The following is an 18,442-nucleotide window of genomic DNA, read 5'->3' on the forward strand; positions in this document are numbered from 1 at the left end:
AGAGTATTCCATCACACTAACTGCAGATGGTGGACAAACTCACCGCAGGATTCCTAGCCTCTGACCTGCTCATGTAGCCACAGTATTTGTATGGCTGGTTCAGTTCGGTTTGGTTTCTGGTCAATGGGATGACCCGCAGGATGTCGATAGTAGGGGGTTCAGTGATGGTAATGCCATTGGCTCTCAGGGGGAAGATGGTTAGATACTTTCTTGTTGGAGATAGTTATTGCCTATTATGAAATGTTACTTGCCACTTATCAGCCCAAGCCTGCATCTTGCCCAGCAAGCAATTGACAGACCCCCACACTTCTGACGTTATGACGGCAGGAAGGCCATTGATGAAGCAGCTGAAGTTGGTTGGGACTGGGACATTACCCTGAGGAACTTGCACAGCAATGTCCTGGGACGAAGATAATTTACCTCCAACAACCACAAACACCTTCCTTTGTGCTCGCTATGAGTTTTCCCCCAGATTCTCATTGACTTCAGTTTTGCTAGGGCTCCTTGATGCTATTCTCAGTCAATTTCTGCCTTGATTTCAAGGGCAGCCACCCTCACCCCTTGAGTTCAGCTCTTTAGTCCATGTTTACACCAAGGCTGTAATGAGGTCAGGAACTGAATGGCCTGGTAGAATTCAAACTGGAGTGTCAGCGGGCAGGTTATTGCTGTGTAAGTGCCACTTGACTGCACTGTTGACAACACTTTCCATCATTTATATGATCAAGAGTAGACTGATGGGGCAGTAATTGATTGGGTTGGATTTGTCCTGCATTTTGTGGACAGGCCATACCTGGGCAATTTTCCACATTGCCAGGTAGACTACTGTTGCAGCTGTACTGAAACAACTTGGCTAGGGGCGAGGCTCATCCTGGAGCACAAGTCTTCAGTGCTTCAGCTTGTTGTCAGGGCCCAAAGCCTTTGTCGTAACCAGTGTCTTCAGCTGTTTTTCTGATATCACATGGAGTGAATCAAATTGGCCAAAGACAGGTATCTGCGATGCTGGGGATCGCAGGAGAAAGCACAGATGGATCATTTACTTGGCACTTCTGGCTGAAGATGGTTGCAAAAGCTTCAACCTTGCCTTTCACACAAATCTGCTGGACTCTCCAATCATTAAAAAGTTATATTTATGGAGCCTCCTCCTCAGGTTAGTTATTTAATTGTCCACCATCATTCATGGACTGGATGTGGCAGGATTAGAGCTTAGATCTGATCCGTTGGTTGGGGGGTCGCTTAGCTCCGTCTAATACTTGGTGCTTATGTTGTTTAGCATGCAATTAGTCCTGTGCTGAAGTTTCACCAGGTTGACAACTCATTATTAGGTATGTCTGGTGCTGCTCCTGGCATGCCCTTCTGCACTCTTCATTGAACCAGGGTTGATCCCCCAGCTTGACGGTAATGGTAGTGTGCGGGATGTGCCAGGCCATGAGGTTACAGATTGTGATTGTACATAATTCTGCTGCTGTTGATGGCCCAGTGCCTCATAGATGCCCAGTTTTGAGTTGCTAGATCTATTCGAAATTTATCCCATTCAGCACAGTGGTAATGCCACACAACACGATGGAGAGTATCCTCAATGTGAAGACAGGACAACTTCTCAAGGACTGTGCGATGGTCACTCCTATCAATAACGTCATGGATGGATGTATCTGCAACAGGTAGATTGGTGAGGACAAGGTCAAGTAGCTCCTTCCCTCCTGGTTCCCTCACCACCTGCTGCAGACCTAGTTTCGCAGCTAAGTCCTTCAGGACTCAGCTAGCTCGGTCAGTGCTGCCAAGCAACTCGGTGATGGACCTTGATGTCCCCCAATCAGAGTACATTCTGTTCCCTTGCCACCTCAGTGCTTCTGGTGTTCAACATGGAGGAGTACTGATTCATCAGCTGAGGAGGGGGTGGGGGAGGGAGTGGGGCAGGAAGAGGAGTACCCATTCATCAGCTGAGGGAGGGCAGTAGGTGGTAATCAGTAGGAGGTTTCCTTGCCCACGTTTGACCCAATGCCATGAGACTTCATGTCATCCGAAGTCAATGCTCAGGACTCCCAGGGCACTCCCTCTCAATCACAGTAGATAGTGAAATCCTTACTCAAAGATGCAACAGAGAAGCATCTTGAAACTGAAAATATAATAACCAATTCCAAAAGGGTAGGTCATGCTTGACCAATCTCATTGAATTCTTTAAAGTAACAGAAAGGGTAGAAAAGGGTAATGTAGTAGATGCAATGTATATCTAAAACTCCTTTTGTGAGTCTATAATGTGGTACCTTATCAAAGTCACAGGGGCAGCTCGCAGAATGGATAGCTAGCTGGCAACAAAACAGAAAACAGAATAGGGGTTAAATGAATTTGCTCAAACTTACAAATTACAATAAATGATGTTCCAGAAGGATTTGTTCTGGGAACACTACTGTTCACCATTTACATAAAGGATTTGAACTCAAGAATTAGAAATACAATTTCAAAATTCATGAATGACATCAAATTGTGGGAGGTGTAACAAAACACAGGAAGGCATTAATAAACTTGTAGAATGGGTGTGAAATTGGCAAATGAACTTCAACATAAATGAGAGATAGGGGGAAAAACAAGCCACATAGTTCGAGGAAAAGTGCCTAAATGGCATCAAGGAACAGGGGGTTCTTGGGTTGATAAGGCCATTAAAAAACAACTAAAGCACAGGAGTTCTTTTCTACAGGGATAAAATTATAAAGCAAGGAAGGTATGTTAAAAAGGGTGGTCTGTACAAGTTTAAGATTGCTGTGCAGTTCTGATCTCCATACTATATGAAAGGTCATAGAGGTACTGCAGAAGCTGCCAAACAGATTTACTAAAATGATGCCAGAACTGAGGTGTTATACCAATCAGAAAAGATTGAATGGGCAGGGGCTCTAGAAAAAAAAACTGAGGGATAACCTGATAGAGATCTTTAAAATTATGAAAGGGTTTGATAAGTTAGATGCATGTGGGAGACCAGAACTAGGAGCCCTACATACAAAATAGTCAATAATAAACTCAATAAGGAACTCAGGAGAAACAGCTTTACTCAGAATAGTTTAAATGTGAAATTCGCTAACACAAGAAGTAGCTGAGATATATAGCACAGATGCACTTAAGGGAAAGCTAGGTAAGCACGAGGGAGAAAGTAATAGGATACAATGATGGAATTAGACGAAGGTGGGTGGAAGGAGGCTTCATAAAGTACTTTGGAGCTGGAAAGTAATGGACGATTGCATAAACACTCACCGAAACAGCAATCCTAACATCAATGCTAGTGAGTCACTAGTTATAATAACATTCACCCAATGTCATGAGCGAGCTTTCATTTAAATAGGAGAAACATACACCAACTTAGATTTTACTCAAATGAGGGGCCTTAACTTCTATCCTTGGATTGTGGCGGGAGCAGGAGCACCCCAAAGAGGCACTGGGGGATCCACTTTGAAATTTACAGTTAAGGTTTGCACAGCAACTGCCCAGAACAGTAAACATTCCATGGGAAATTGCCTTGCACTGGGGACCATCCAAAAATGCAATTTAAGTCACAAACACTGATGCTTCTAACTGAATTACATCAAATTACCTAGAGAAAGTTAAAAGGGTTAAAAAACACTTCAATCTTCTAGGTAAATGTTGTACAGACCTATCCACCCCACAGGACTCCCCCCAACCTTCCCAGGGGACTCATCCCACAGCCCCCCAACTGCCACATCCACACCTTTCCGGCCCCTCAGAGGTCTACTCCACCCACAGGGCTACCCCTACACCTCCCAACCCCCCAGGGGATTCCCCCCCACCCCGATCATGGATTCTCCCCATCCACACAGGACTCCTCCAACCCCACCCTCCCCAGTGCGCCACCAAGAGCGCCCAACTCTCACCCCCACCCCAGACTCAACCAGACCCAACCCGAGGCTCAATTCCCACTGTTCCCCCACCCCAGAAGTCCAACCTCCCATCTCCCCCTCCAATCTGCAATTCCCCTGACCCAACGTCCGATCCCACCCAACCCAACCCCCACCCCACGCGACGCCTAAACCCCGCCCAACCCGACCGCCTGAACCAACCTCTGACCCCACACCACTGACCCAATCTCTGGGGAGATGGTGGCATGGTGGTATTGTCACTGGGCTAGCATTCTGGAGACACTCTAGGGGCCCGGGGTTCAAATCCCATCATGGCAGATGATGAAATGTGAATTAAATAAAAATCTGGAACTAAGAGTCTGATGATGACCATGAAACCATTGCTGATTGTCGTTAAAAACGCATCTGGTTTACAAATGTCCTTTAGGGAAGGAAATCTGCTGCCCTTACCTGGTCTGGCCTACACGTGACTCTAGACAGACATTGCGGTTGACTCTTAAATGCCCTCTAAATAAGGATAATTAAGGATGGGCAACAAATGCTGGCCTGGCCAGCAAAACCCAGATCCCATGAATGAGAAAAAAATCCCCCCCATCCCCTATCCACTTAATTAAACTTATCTTCTCCCTGGCCTGTCAAGGACCTTTAAATTTCAAAAGACCTTTAAACTTACCTGTTTTATGGCAGCTAGTGCCGCAAAACAGGGGGCATGGCCTCCTTCACTTCAACTCTCCTGCACTTCAACACTGGGCCTGTGCTGCAATGCCCAGATCTCTCCCGGCCTGAGCTGGAAAGCTGGGCGAGATAGAGTCGAGTCGTCAAATCAGATAAGGAGTTAAGTGTTCAGGCATGGAGTGGCAATCCAATGCTGACTGTCACTCCAAGTAAGTTCAGACCCAAGGTTTATTTGTATTATGACAGAACAAGTTGGATGCAAAAAAAACACCCTCCCTGCCATGGAGAATACACCAGTGATGGTGACGGACAGTCAACTGCCAAGCAGTGTTTGAAACTTAAACCAGGCAGCTTTACCCTGATTGGTCAAGGCATTGCCCTGAGGAATGGGTCAGCAAATGGCTGTCACTTATTATGTTTAGCTGAAATAGGTGCAATGTATGTACACATTCTGTCAACAAAGACAGGGCCCTATGTATTAATGTGTAGCTTCCAGAACATACATATGAGCCACATTGCGAGTTCAACTGAATCTTAAATTGGTTGTCAAATTAATCCTTAGAACATTGAGGATCATTTAGCAAATGTTGTCCAATCGCAGAATCACATCTAATGCTGAGTGCTGTATTTTGAGTTTTGCAAGCATCAGTGGTGCATTGTCCATGGCAATGTCACCTGCCAAACAATCAGCGCTCTCTTCACATGCAATATAAATTTTTGTTTTCCCCTTATATAGATAGTCTTGCGAGTGTCCTGATGAGTGCAAGACGAAAAGCTTCGACATGTCTCTTTTCTCAGCAAAGCGGCAATGCCATAAATAACCAGATAATTTGTAACTTGGTGTTGGTTGAAGTATAAATATTGACCTGGAAAACCTGAAAGCTCTATGTCGAACTTCATGGAAGAGGGCCACACTTCTTAGCTCACTTGGTGGCTGTCTTGCTAAATTTCTGAGTCCTAGCCCTATTCTCCACCAGCCTAAAGGTACAGGCACTTACTAGGATGCAGTCCATGGACTTGCTATTCTTCAGGAGTCTAGCTAATGATTTATAACCAAAAAACATCACAGGTGAATTTGACAGTTCTCCCCTGGCAACACACAAATATATCCTGCTCCAGTGATAAAAACAAAAAAACTGCGGATGCTGGAAATCCAAAACAAAAACAGAATTACCTGGAAAAACTCAGCAGGTCTGGCAGCATCGGCGGAGAAGAAAAGAGTTGACGTTTCGAGTCCTCATGACCCTTCGACAGAACTTGAGTTCGAGTCCAGGAAAGAGCTGAAATATAAGCTGGTTTAAGGTGTGTGTGTGGGGGGCGGAGAGATAGAGAGACAGAGAGGTGGAGGGGGTTGGTGTGGTTGTGTGGTCTCCTCTACATTGGAGAGACCAAACGTAAACTGGGCGACCGCTTTGCAGAACACCTGCGGTCTGTCCGCAAGAATGACCCAAACCTCCCTGTCGCTTGCCATTTTAACACTCCACCCTGCTCTCTTGCCCACATGTCTGTCCTTGGCTTGCTGCATTGTTCCAGTGAAGCCCAACGCAAACTGGAGGAACAACACCTCATCTTCCGACTAGGGACTTTACAGCCTTCCGGACTGAATATTGAATTCAACAACTTTAGGTCGTGAGTCCCCTCCCCCATCCCCACCCCCTTTCTGTTTCCCCCTTCTCTTTTTTTTTTCCCAATAAATTATAAAGATTTTCCTTTTCCCACCTATTTCCATTATATAAAATAAAAAAAAAAAACCCACTAGAGCTATACCTTGAGTGCCCTACCATCCATTCTTAATTAGCACATTCGTTTAGATAATATCACCAACTTTATCTTTAACACCTATGTGTTCTATTGTACTATTGTTGTTGACATCTTTTGATGATCTGCTTCTATCACTGCTTGTTTGTCGCTACAACCACACCAACCCCCTCCACCTCTCTGTCTCTCTATCTCTCCGCCCCCCACACACACACCTTAAACCAGCTTATATTTCAGCTCTTTCCTGGACTCGAACTCAAGTTCTGTCGAAGGGTCATGAGGACTCGAAACGTCAACTCTTTTCTTCTCCGCCGATGCTGCCAGACCTGCTGAGTTTTTCCAGGTAATTCTGTTTTTATCCTGCTCCAGTGCCTGATTGAGGGCACAAGTGAAAGAAAAAACATCTTGTTTCTGTTTAAGGTGCGTTTAGGCTGGAACTTTAACTTCACTGACTTCATAGATCACTGTGCTGCCTGAATTCAAACAATAGTGTGAATTCTTATGGCGATAAGAGTCATTCACTGCTTGGTTCCAACATTCCCTGAAATAAAAATCATCCACGCTGCATTGATTTGTTGTTGTTTTTTTTTTACAGTGAGTTATTTTGTTTTAAAACGGTCAGCAGGATTTTAACAAAAACAAAAATACCTAGAAAAACTCAGGTCTGACAAGCATCTGCGGAGAAGAATACAGTTAACGTTTCAAGTCCGTATGACACTTCAACAGAACTAAGGAAAAATAGAAAAGAAGTGGTTTAAAGTGGGGTGGGACAGGTAGAGCTGGACCATGTGAAAATGAGGGAGGGGTGGAAACAGGCCAAGGATGGACATGTGGGCTTGAGAGCAGGGTGGTGTGTTGAAATGGCAAGCGACAGGGGAGGTCTGGGTCATACTTGCAGACAGACTGAAGGTGTTCCACAAAGCAGTCACCTAGTATGCGTTTGGTCTCTCCAATGTAGAGGAAACCGCATTGGGAGCAACGAATGCAGTAGACTAAATTGAGGGAAGTGCAAGTGAAATGCTGCTTCACTTGAAAGAAGTGTTTGGGCCCTTGGACAGTGAGAAGAGGGGAAGTAAAGGGACAGGTGTTGCACCTTCTGCGTTTGCATGGGAAGGTGCCGTGGGAGGGGGTTGAGGTGATGGAGGAGTGGACCAGGGTGTCCCGGCGGGAATGATCCCTGCGGAATGCTGCCAGGGGCAGAAGGGAAGATGTGTTTGGTGGTGGCATCATGCTGGAGTTGACGGAAATGGCGGAGGATGATCCTTTGAATGAGGAGGCTGGTGGGGTGATGAGTGAGGACAAGGGGGACCTATCATTTTTCTGGGAGGGAGAGAAAGGTGTGAGGGCAGATGCGCAGGAGATGGGCCGGACACGGTTGAGGGCCCTGTCAACCACTGTGGGTGGAAAACCTTGGTTAAGGAAGAAGGAAGACATGTCACAGGAACTGTTTTGGTAAGTGGCATCATCAGAACATATGTGACAGAGGCGAAGGAACTGAGAGAATGGGATGAAGTCCTTACAGGAAGCGGAGTGTGAGGAACTGTAGTCGAGGTAGCTGTGGGAGTCGGTAGGCTTGTAATGAATATTGGTGGACAGTCTATCACCAGAAATTGACACAGAGAGGTCAAGAAAGGGAAGGGAAGTGTCCGAGATGGATCATGTGAAAATGATGGAGGGGTGGAAACTGGAAGCAAAATTAATTAATTTTTCCAGGTCCAGACGACAGCATGAAGCAGCGCCGAAGCAGTCATCCATGTACCGAAGAAAGAGTTGTGGGAGGGGGCCGGAGTAAAACTGGAACAAGGAATGTTCCACACACCCCATAAAGAGGCAGGCATAACTGGGGCCCATGTGGGTACCCATAGCCACACTTTTTATTTAGAGGAAGTGAGATGAGTTTAAGGAGAAATTGTTCAGTGAGAGAACAAGTTCAGCCAGACGGAGGAGAGTAGTGGTGGATGGGGATTGTTCGAGCCTCTGTTCGAGGAAGAAATAGAGAGCGATCAGATCATCCCGGTGGGGGATGGAAGTGTAGAGAGATTGGACATCCATGGTGAAGAGGAGGCGGTTGGGGCCAGGGAACTGGAAATTGTTGATATGATGTAGGGTGTCAGAGGAATCACAGATGTAGGTGGGAAGAGACATGACAAGGGGAGAGAGAATGGAGTCAAGATAGCAAGAAATGAGTTCCGGGGGCAGGAACAGGCTGACACGATCGGTCTGCCGGGACAGTCCTGTTTGTGGATTTTGGGTAGGAGGTAGTCTGAAGTTGAGAGACTATCAGGTTGGAAGCTGAGGAAGGAAGATCTCCAGAGATGAGGTCAGTGACAGTCCTAGAAACAGTGGGGTCATGGTCCAGGGGGAGGGAGGAAGTGTCTGTGAGTTGATGCTCAGCCACTGCGAAGTCAGTGCGCCAGACAACAACAGCACCACCCTTGTCAGCAGGGTTGACGACAATGTCAGGGTTGGACCTAAGAGAACGGAGTGCAGCAAGTTCAGAGAGAGACAGGTTAGAGTGGGTGAGAGGAGCAGAGAAAGTGCGACGACAAACCTGCCTGAGAGTTTACAGTGCTATATTCCAGTATTCACTCCTAAATATTGAACTTTAAACTGCTGAAAGAGGTGCTCCATGCAAGAAATTAATTGCAGAGGCAAAGGGGAATTATAATTTGTGCCAGGTGGTCATCTACAGCGTACGTGAACTGAACCATACAGCCTTTAGTTCTACTGATAGGGTGCCATAGATCCCCATAGCAATGTTCCTGTTACGCTGCATAGGTACTTCGCTGCATAGCACTCTAGAAGGTACCACACAGTATCTGTTCTGTATTAAATGTCATTTCTGTGTAGCCAAAGAAAATCTTTTCAACTTTGAAAAGCTGGCTCACACAACATCAAAATTTTAAAGGGAATATTGTCTTATGGGACAAGAAAAGGCTGTTCACAGGGGGTCACAGTGAATCATGGAATTGCACAGCATAGAAAGAGGCCATTTGTTCCACCATACCTGCGTCAGCTATTTGAAGGAGCTATCCAATTAGATCCACACCCCTGCACTTCCCCCATAGATCTGCAATTTTTTCTTTCAAATACATATCCAGTTCCGAATGGATCTTCTTTCACCACCCCTTCAGGCGTGTAGCCAAGGTCATAACATGTTACATAAAATACAATCTCCTGATCTGCCCTCTGGTTATTTTGCCAATTATCCTAAATTTACGTCGTCTAATTTAACAGTTTCTCATTTACTCTAGCAAAATGCCTCATAATTTTCAACACGTATATAAAACCCCCCCTTCTCTACTCCAAGAAGGGCATTCCCAAATGTTCTAATCTCTCCACTTAACATAAGTCATCCTGGTACCATTCAGGTAAATCTTCTATACACCCTCTCCAAAGTTACAGTACTGGTTGTTCCTAGCGGTTGAAATTACTACTTTCCCCAAGATATCAAAACGCTGGCTGTTCCTAAAGGGTGAGGGTACTATGTTCCCAGGAGAGCAAGGGTGCTAGCTATCCCCATGCAGGTACCACTACTGTACCTGTGTCCACCCTTTCGATGGGTCTTACTTTTCCGCGGTGATTTTTCTACCTGCTCCCGCCTCTTGGGTGACATTTGGTCCCGTTTCTTTGTTGGTGAGATAGGATCCAACTTTTCAGCAGTTGATGGTGATGTTTCCTCTCGCTTCTTGGACGAGCGTCCATATCGAGTACGATCCCAAATCTCCTCGCCAGGACAAGGCCCACGTTCAGGTTCAGGCCGAGGCCTAGACTCTGAGGGGGTTGAGAGCGTTTCTTCCCCATTCAGGGCACCACCTTTATCTGCTGCATCCATTGTATAACTAATGGGGAGGTACAAAATAAAGTGATTTACATTAAAAATAAAACACCAACATAATTTACATTATTTGCACAATTTGAAATATCAAAAATAGTTCAAATAAACGTCAAAATGGTGGTAGCAATCCTGCCTCTAGGTCAGAAGGCGAACCCCACCGAAAACAACCCCAGGCGGGCGGAGATTAAGAATTTGATCTTTACCAGGGTATTTGCATCCAAACAGGGAATGACCACTGGTTCTGTTGCTGTATGGTTATCTCGGAGTTATAAAGGTTGGGTTCAGGCTCCTTGATAGCCCAGTGAGTGAAGAACAAAGTATCAGCTATGAACTGACTCCTGATGCATCTGCCCTATGACTGCAGGCAGTTATCCTTTGCGTAAAGTTTAAGGGTTGCTCGAGTTTCCTAGTCTTGACTAAAGTGCACCTAGGAGAAAACACTCCAAAGGTAAAAATCCATGAGGAAGGCAAAGGGAAACCACAACTGCCACTCCTCCCTGTTAAGTGGTTCAAAAATCACATGCAAGAGACCTAAGTTAGGACCCACTCTGGGACAGAACACTTTTTCTTTTAATTCATTCATTGAATGTGGGGATCACTGGCATGACCGATGTATATTGTCCATCCCCTATTGCTCTCAAGGTGGTGGTGGTGAGCTGCACACAATATTCCAGGTGTGGTCTCACCAAGGCCCTGTACAATTGCAGCAAGACATCCCTGCTCCTGTACTTGAATCCTCTCACTACGAAGGCCAACATACCATTTGCCTCCTTTACTGCCTGCTGCACCTGCATGCTTACCTTCAGCGACTGGTGTATGAGGACACCCAGTTCTCGTTGCACATTCCCCTCTCTCAATTTATAGCCATTCAGATAATAATCTGCCTCCTGTTTTTGCTACCAAAGCGGATAACTCATATTTATCCACATTATACTGCATCTGCCATGCATTTGCCCACTCACTCAGTTTGTCCAAACCAGACTGAAGCATCTCTGCATCTGCCTCACAGCTCACTCTCCCACCCAGCTTTGTGTCATCTGCAAACTTGGAGATATCACGTTTAATTCCCTCATCTAAATCATTAATATATATTGTGAATAACTGGGGTCCCAGCACCGATCCCTGCAGTACCCCACTAGTCACTGCCTGCCATTCAGAAAAAGTCCCATTTATTCCTACTCTTTGTTTCCTATCTGCCAACCAGTTTTCTATCCACCTCAATACAATACCCGCAATCCCATGCGCTTTAACTTTACATGCTAATTTCTTATGTGGGTCTGTGTCAAAAGCCTTCTTAAAGTCCAAATAAACCACATCCACTGGCTCCCCCTCATCAACTCTACTAGTTTCATCCTCGAAAAATTCCAGTAGACTTGTCGTCAAGCATGATTTCCCTTTCGTAAATCTATGTTGACTCTGTCCGATTCTGCCACTGCTTTCCAAGTGCTCAGCTATTAAACCTTTTATAATACTCTAAAATTTTCCCCACTACCAACGCCAGGCTGACTGGTTTATAATTCCCTGTTTTCTCTCTACCTCCCTTTTTAAATAGCGGGGTTACATTAGCTACACTCCAATCTGTAGGAACTGTTCCAGAGTCTATAGAATCTCAGAAGATGACCCCCAATACATCCACTATTTCTAGTGCTACTTCCTTAAGTACTCTGGGATGTAGATTATCAGACCCTGGGGATTTATCAGCCTTCAATCCCATCAATTTCCCCAACATCATTTCCCTACTAATACTGATTTTTCAGTTCCTCCCTCTCACTAAACCCTGTGTTCCCCAACATTTCCGGTATGTTACTTGTGTCCTCCTTTGTGAAAACAGAACCAAAGTACATATTTAAAACAAAAATAAAAATACCTGGAAAGACTCAGCAGGTCTGGCAGCAGCTGCGGAGAGGAACACAGTTAACATTTCAAGTCCCTATGACTCTTCAACAGAACTAAGTAAAAATAGAAAAGAGGTGAAATATAAGCACCTCTTTTCTATTTTTACTTAGTTCTGTTGAAGAGTCATATGGACTCGAAACGTTAACTGTGTTCCTCTCCGCAGATGCTGCCAGACCTGCTGAGTTTTTCCAGGTATTTTTATTTTTGTTTTGGATTTCCACTATCCGCAGCTTTTTGCTTTTACCAAAGTACATATTTAGTTCGTCAGCCATTTCTTTGTTCCCCATTATAAATTCCCCTGTTTCTGCCTGTAATGAGCCTACTTTTGTCTTCACCAATCTTTTTCTTTTCACATACCTAAAGAAACTTTTAGTCAGTTTTTATGTTCCCTGCAAGCTTATTCTCGTACTCTATTTTCCCCCTTCTTAATCAATCCCTTGGTCCTCCTTTGCTGAATTCTAAACTGCTCCCAATCCTCAGGTCTGTTGTTTTTTTAAGCCAATTTATGTGCCTCTTCCTTGGATCTAATACTGTCTCTAATTTCCCTTGTAAGCCATGGTTTGGCCATCTTTCCTGCTTTACTTTTGCGCCAGACAGGAATAAACAATTGTTGCAATTCACCCATGCTCTCTTTGAATGTTTGCCATTGCCGATCCACTGGCATCCCTTTAAGTAACATTTCCCAATCCATAGCCAACTCACGCCTCATACCGTCGTAGTTTTCTTTATTAAGATTCAGGGCCCTAGTCTCAGAATCAACTACACCACTCTCCGTCTTGACGAAGAATTCTATCATATTACGATCGCTCATCCCCAAGGGGCCTTGGACAACTAGATTGCCAATTATTCCTTTCTCATTACACAATACGCAGTCTAGGAAGGCCTGTTCTCTAGTTGGTTCAACTAGTATTGGTCCAGAAAAACATCCCATATACACTCTAGGAATTCCTCCTCTACAGCATTGTTACTAATTTGATTTGCCCAATCTATTTGCAGATTAAAGTCACCCATAATTAGAGATGTTCATTTATTGCATGCGTCTCTAATTTCCTGTTTAATGCCATTTCCAATGTTACCACTACAGTTTGGGGATCTATACACAAACCCCACTAACATTTTTTTGCCCCTTAATGTTTCTCAGCTCTACCCATCCAGATTCCACATCAGAGCTAACATCTTTCCTTACTATCGCCTTAATTTCCTCTTTAACATGCAATGCAACTCCACTGCCTCTTCTTTTTTGTGTGTCCTTCCTAAATACCGAATACCCCTGGACGTTCAGTTCCCATCCCTGGTCACCCTGCAGCCACGTCTCCATAATCCCGACTATATCATACCTGTTTACATCTATTTGCGCAGTTAATTCATCCACTTTATTGCGAATGCTCCTTGCGTTAAGGCACAGAGCCTTAAGGCTTGTCTTTTTAACATTAAGATAAAAGCAAAGAACTGCGGATGCTGGAAATCCAAAACAAAAACAAAAATATCTGGAAAAACTCAGCAGGTCTGGCAGTATCGGTGGAGAAGAGCACAGTTGACGTTCCGAGTCCGCATGACTCTTCAACAGAACTAATTAAAAATAGAGTAGGGGTGAAATATAAGCTGGTTTAAAGTTGGGGGAGGGGGGGTTAGGACAAGTAGAGCTAGGTAGAGGGCCAGTGATAGGTGGAGATAACCAAAAGATGTCACAGACAAAAGGACAAAGAGGTGTTGAAGGTGGTGATATTATCTAAAGGAATGTGCTAATTAAGGGTAGAAAGCTGGACAGGCAAGGTACAGATAGCCCTGGGGGGGTGGGGTGGGGGGAAGGAATCAAAAAAGGCTAATAGGTAGAGATAAAACAATGGATGGAAATACTTTTAAAAATAATGGAAATAGGTAGGGGAAAAAATTCTATATAAATTATTGGAAAAAACAAAAAGGAGGGGGAAAAATCATTTTTTAACATTTTAACTTGTCCCCTTCCCACTATGTTTCACTGAGGCCATTTGATCCTTGCCCTTGATTTCTCTGCCTATCACTTTTCTTACTCTCCTTTATCTTCTGTTCTTGCCCTTGACTCCTCCTCCTCTGACTCCTTGCATAGGTTCCCATCCCCCTGCCATTTTAGTTTAAACCCTCCCCAACCACTCCAGCAAATATCCCCCCCGAGGACACCATGGGATATGGAGGAATTTATATTCAAGTAATAGATCTAGAATATAAAGCTAGTCTCAGTAATGCTGACTATGACAGCTATCATGGGTTTTTAACAATCAATCTGGTTTGCTACTGTCCTTTCAGGAAGGAAATCTGCCATTCATCCCTGGTCTGACCTACATGTGACCCCAGATCCACAGCAATGTGCTTGACTTTTAACTGCCCTTTGAAATGCAATCCACACAGTTCAAGGGGCAGTTAGGGATGGGGAACAAATGCTGGCCTTGCCAGCGACACCCAAACTCCATGAAAGAATAAAGAAGAAAAAAAATCCTGTCATCTCAGGGATCAGTCTGGTGAACTTTCATTGCACTCCCTCTATGGCAAATATATCCTTCCTTAGCGAAAGAGACCATAACCGTTCACAATATTCCCAGGTTAGTTGGCCGGTTTGGATTGGTCTTGCTTTTTGTGGCCAGGACATAGCTGGACAATTTTCTACGTTGTCAGGTAGATGGCAGTGTTGTCGCTGTACTGGGGCAGTTAGCTCTGGAGCACACATTTTCAGCACTGCCACCAGTCAGCTGTTATGATCCATAGCCTTTTGAGTTCCCTGCACTCAACCATTTCTTGATATCACGTGGACTGACTTAACAGGACACGGATATGGATCATCTATTTGGCACTTCCGGCTAAAAATAGCTGCTAACACTTCAGCCTTTTCTTGCTAAGCTCTGCCATCGTTGAAGATGGAGATATTCAGAGAGCCTCTGGATAGTTACTTAATTGTCCATCACCATTTGCAACTTAATGGGTCACTGCAGAGCTTTCATCAGCTCCACTGATTATGGGATCGTTTAGCTCTAACTACAGCATGCCGCTTCAGTTGTTTAGCATCTATGTATTCCAATAATGCAGAAGCCTATTTATCCCATTTAGCATACTGGTAGTGCCACACAACACAATGAAGGAAGTCATCATTGTGAAGGCAGGGCTTCATCTACACAAGTACTGCGCAGAGGTCACTCCTACCAAGATCGCCATGGATAGATGCATCCACAATATATAGATGAGGACGAGGTCAAGATGGTTTTTTTCCTCCCTTGTTGGTTCCTGCTGCAGCACCTACTGTAAGCTCAGTCTGGCAGATGTGTTCATCAGGACCTGGCCAGCTTGGTCATTAGTGGTGTTACAGTCACTCTTGACACTGAAATCTCCCACCCAGAGTATACTGTACCCTTGTTTCAAAGCTTCCTCCAAGCAGTGTTCAACACAGAGTACAGATTCATCAGCTGAGGAAGGGGGGGGTAAGTGTTAATCAGTAGGTGGGTTCATTCTCTATGTTTGGTCTGGTGCTATGAGGCTTCATGGGCTACTGAATCATATTGAGAACTCCCAGGGCCACTCTCTCCCAATGCTATACCACAGTGTCACCGTTCCTACTGGGCATCTCCATCATTATGCCTGGGTGAGTCTGGAATATTGACCATGAGGTATGATTCTGAGTAGGACCAAGCCAGGCTGTTGCTGTCAGATGGCTTTCTGAATTGGGCACAAGACCCCAAATGTTAGCAAGGAGGACTTTGCTGAGCTCACCTGGGCTAGGTGTGCCTTTGTCATGTCTGAATCAACTGCCTAGATCATTGCCAAATGGTCTAATTTTTTTGTTCTTGGTCATAATAGTTTGGTATAGCTAGGCCATTTCAGGAGAGTCAACCACAGTACTGCAGAGGCCAAACAATGGCAACCAACTTGCAAAAGACCATTAAGTGAACCTGATGGGTTTTTACATCAATCTTAGTTCCCATTACTAAATCCAACTTTTTTAATTCCAGATTTAATTATTTCAAATTTAAATTTGCTAGCTGCAGTGGTGGGAATTGAACACTGTCTTTGGACCTCCTGGCCTCAGGACTACTAGTCCAATAGCATAACTGCTACCAGGCACAGTAAATACTGATAAGTATTTCAATTCTTGACAGCACATTTCAATTAATCGCACTGAAATATTTAAATTAAACATTAAAATACACCACAAAGAGAAAATATGCTGATTCTCAAATTGCCTTGGCGGGATTTGAATTGACATTCCCCAAACGGTTCTGTCCAGCTCTCTAGTCTCGTTTCGAGAAAGGTCATCAACCTGAATCATAAAGTCTCTCACCACAGAGGTTGCCAGGCCTGCTGAGAGTTTCTTGTCCCACCACTCCCCGCCCCTCACCCCTCCTAAACCCAGCTTATATTTCACCCCTTTTCTATTTTTCCTCAGTTCTGTTGAAGAGTCATGCGGACTCGAAACGTTAACCGTGTTCCTCTCCCCAGATGCTGCCAGACCTGTTGAGTTTTACCAGGTATTTTTTGTTGCTGCTGAGAGTTTACACCGTTTTTATTCCAGCACTCAAATTTTGCTTTGGCATTATCACATTTAAATGTACCGAGTATCATTAAAATTTAAGTGTCATGTTTACACTTGACACTGGAAATATTTACATTTACAATACAATCTCTAAAGCTGGATGACTGACAGAATTAAATTTACATCGATGACCATTATTGACATTAAGTGGGTGACTGGGACAGGATGAAGGCCTGTGGGCCTGGGTGGGGGGGGAGGGGAGGGGAGGGAAACTTTCTCCATCGTTTTACCTGCGGATCGAGGCGAATCCAGACGCCGAGCGCCTGAAACACAGGGGGTGAGGTGGGGTGGGGTGGGGTGGGGGGGGGGGCGGGGAGGTGAGAGAGGCAGCAGCTACCAGCGCAGCGCGGCCCGGCCCAACGGCCTCACCGTGTCCCTCCCCAGCTCCCGCTGCCGCCTCCTCCGTCGCCGTTACTCGGTCCCACGCGTCAAGAACGGCGGCTCCCAGTCGCCGCTGCGCTTCAGTTACGTCTCTCGGGATTGGTTACCGAAGCCGCGCCCGCTGATTGGTTCCCCCTAATTCTATCCAATGGGCTACGAGAGAAGGTCCTGCTTTGATTGGACCATGCTGCTCCGCTCTGATTGGTCTCAGTGTGAGCAGTTGAACATTTTCTTACGAATCAGCGACGTTAACTGTTTTAATTGCGGTGTGCAATTACTGAATTATGCTAAATTGCACGTGTTAAATAAAAATCCTCCAAAGTATATCATGTTTGGCCCAACCAGTCCATGTTGCTATTTATCCTCCACACATCACAGGAAAGAAACAGGAAAATAAAAGCAAAATACTGCGCATGCTGGAGGTATGAAATAGAAACAGAAAGTGCTGGAGTCTGACAGCATTTGTGGAGAGAGAAAGTCCAGTTTGACCTCCTTGGAACTGAACACGAAAGCAACACTTGCATTTAGATTGCACCCTTTAACCCACCCACAAGAACATTCTAAAGCCAATTGAGTGCCTTTGAAGTGTTGTAATGTAGGGGTTTTTTTTAAATTCGTTCACAGAATGTGGGCTTCGCTGGCTGGGCCAGCATTTATTCCCCATCCCTAGTTGCCCTTGAGAAGGTGGTGGTCAGCTGCCTTCTTGAACGGCTGCAGTCCATGTGGTGTAGATACACCCACAGTGCTGTTAGGGAGGGAGTTCCAGGATTTTGACCCAGCAACAGTGGAGGAACGGTGATATATTTCCAAGTCGAGATGGTGAGTGATTTGGAGGGGAGCTTCCAGTGAGTGGTGTTCCCATCTATCTGCTGCCCTTGTCCTTCTAGATGGTAGTGGTCGTGGGTTTGGAAGGTGCTGTCTAAGGAGCATTGGTGAATTTCTGCTATGCATCTTATAGATAGTACACACTGCTGCTACTGTGCGTCAGTGGTGGAGGGAGTGAATTTTTGTGGATGTGGTGCCAATCAAGCAGACAGCTTTGTCCTGGATAGTGTCCAGCTTCTTCAGTGTTGTGGGAGCTGCACTCATCCAGGCAAGCAGAGAGTATTCCATCACATTCCTGACTTGTGCCTTGTAGATAGTGGACAGGCTTTGGGGAGTCAGGAGGTGAGTTACTCATCGCATGATTCCTAGCCTCTGACCTGCTCTTGTAGCCACAGTATTTATATGGCTAGTCCAGTTCAGTTTCTGGTCAATGGTAACCCCCAGGATGTTGATAGTGGGGGATTCAGTGATGGTAATGCCATTGAACATCAAGCGGCGATGGCTGGATGTTATAGGTGTTATAGAGTTGATTTTCCAGGCAATTTTTCTTTGAGCTTTATTTACGAGACAGCAGCAATTACATGTGTGCATCAGACTCTATAACTAAAAGAAGTCTCTCCTAGAGGTTCACCATGCTGCTAATTGATTGGTTTA

The 18,442-nt window shown here is 45.1% G+C and overlaps 1 protein-coding gene across 6 annotated transcripts in view; it reads right to left on the reverse strand.

Moving 5' to 3' along the window:
* Positions 1-17,030, reverse strand: part of nadkb (NAD kinase b) — a 52,933-nt gene extending 35,903 nt beyond the window's left edge. Inside the window, exons 1-2 of one of the 6 annotated variants that reach the window (XM_041216841.1) lie at positions 16,952-17,030; positions 9,886-10,135 (exon numbers count right to left, since the gene is read on the reverse strand). In XM_041216841.1, coding sequence (XP_041072775.1) covers positions 9,886-10,097 — 212 coding nt within the window. In that variant the 5' untranslated portion in view covers positions 10,098-10,135; positions 16,952-17,030. Of the gene's footprint in view, positions 1-2,261; positions 2,285-9,835; positions 10,136-16,812; positions 16,880-16,951 lie in introns of those variants that run through there. The other 5 variants (XM_041216827.1, XM_041216846.1, XM_041216835.1 and 2 more) reach the window with 5 other exon arrangements.
* Positions 17,031-18,442: the final 1,412 nt, after the last annotated feature.

This window comes from Carcharodon carcharias, chromosome 2, assembly GCF_017639515.1.
Source record: "Carcharodon carcharias isolate sCarCar2 chromosome 2, sCarCar2.pri, whole genome shotgun sequence".
NCBI classification, from domain to species: Eukaryota; Metazoa; Chordata; class Chondrichthyes; order Lamniformes; family Lamnidae; genus Carcharodon; species Carcharodon carcharias.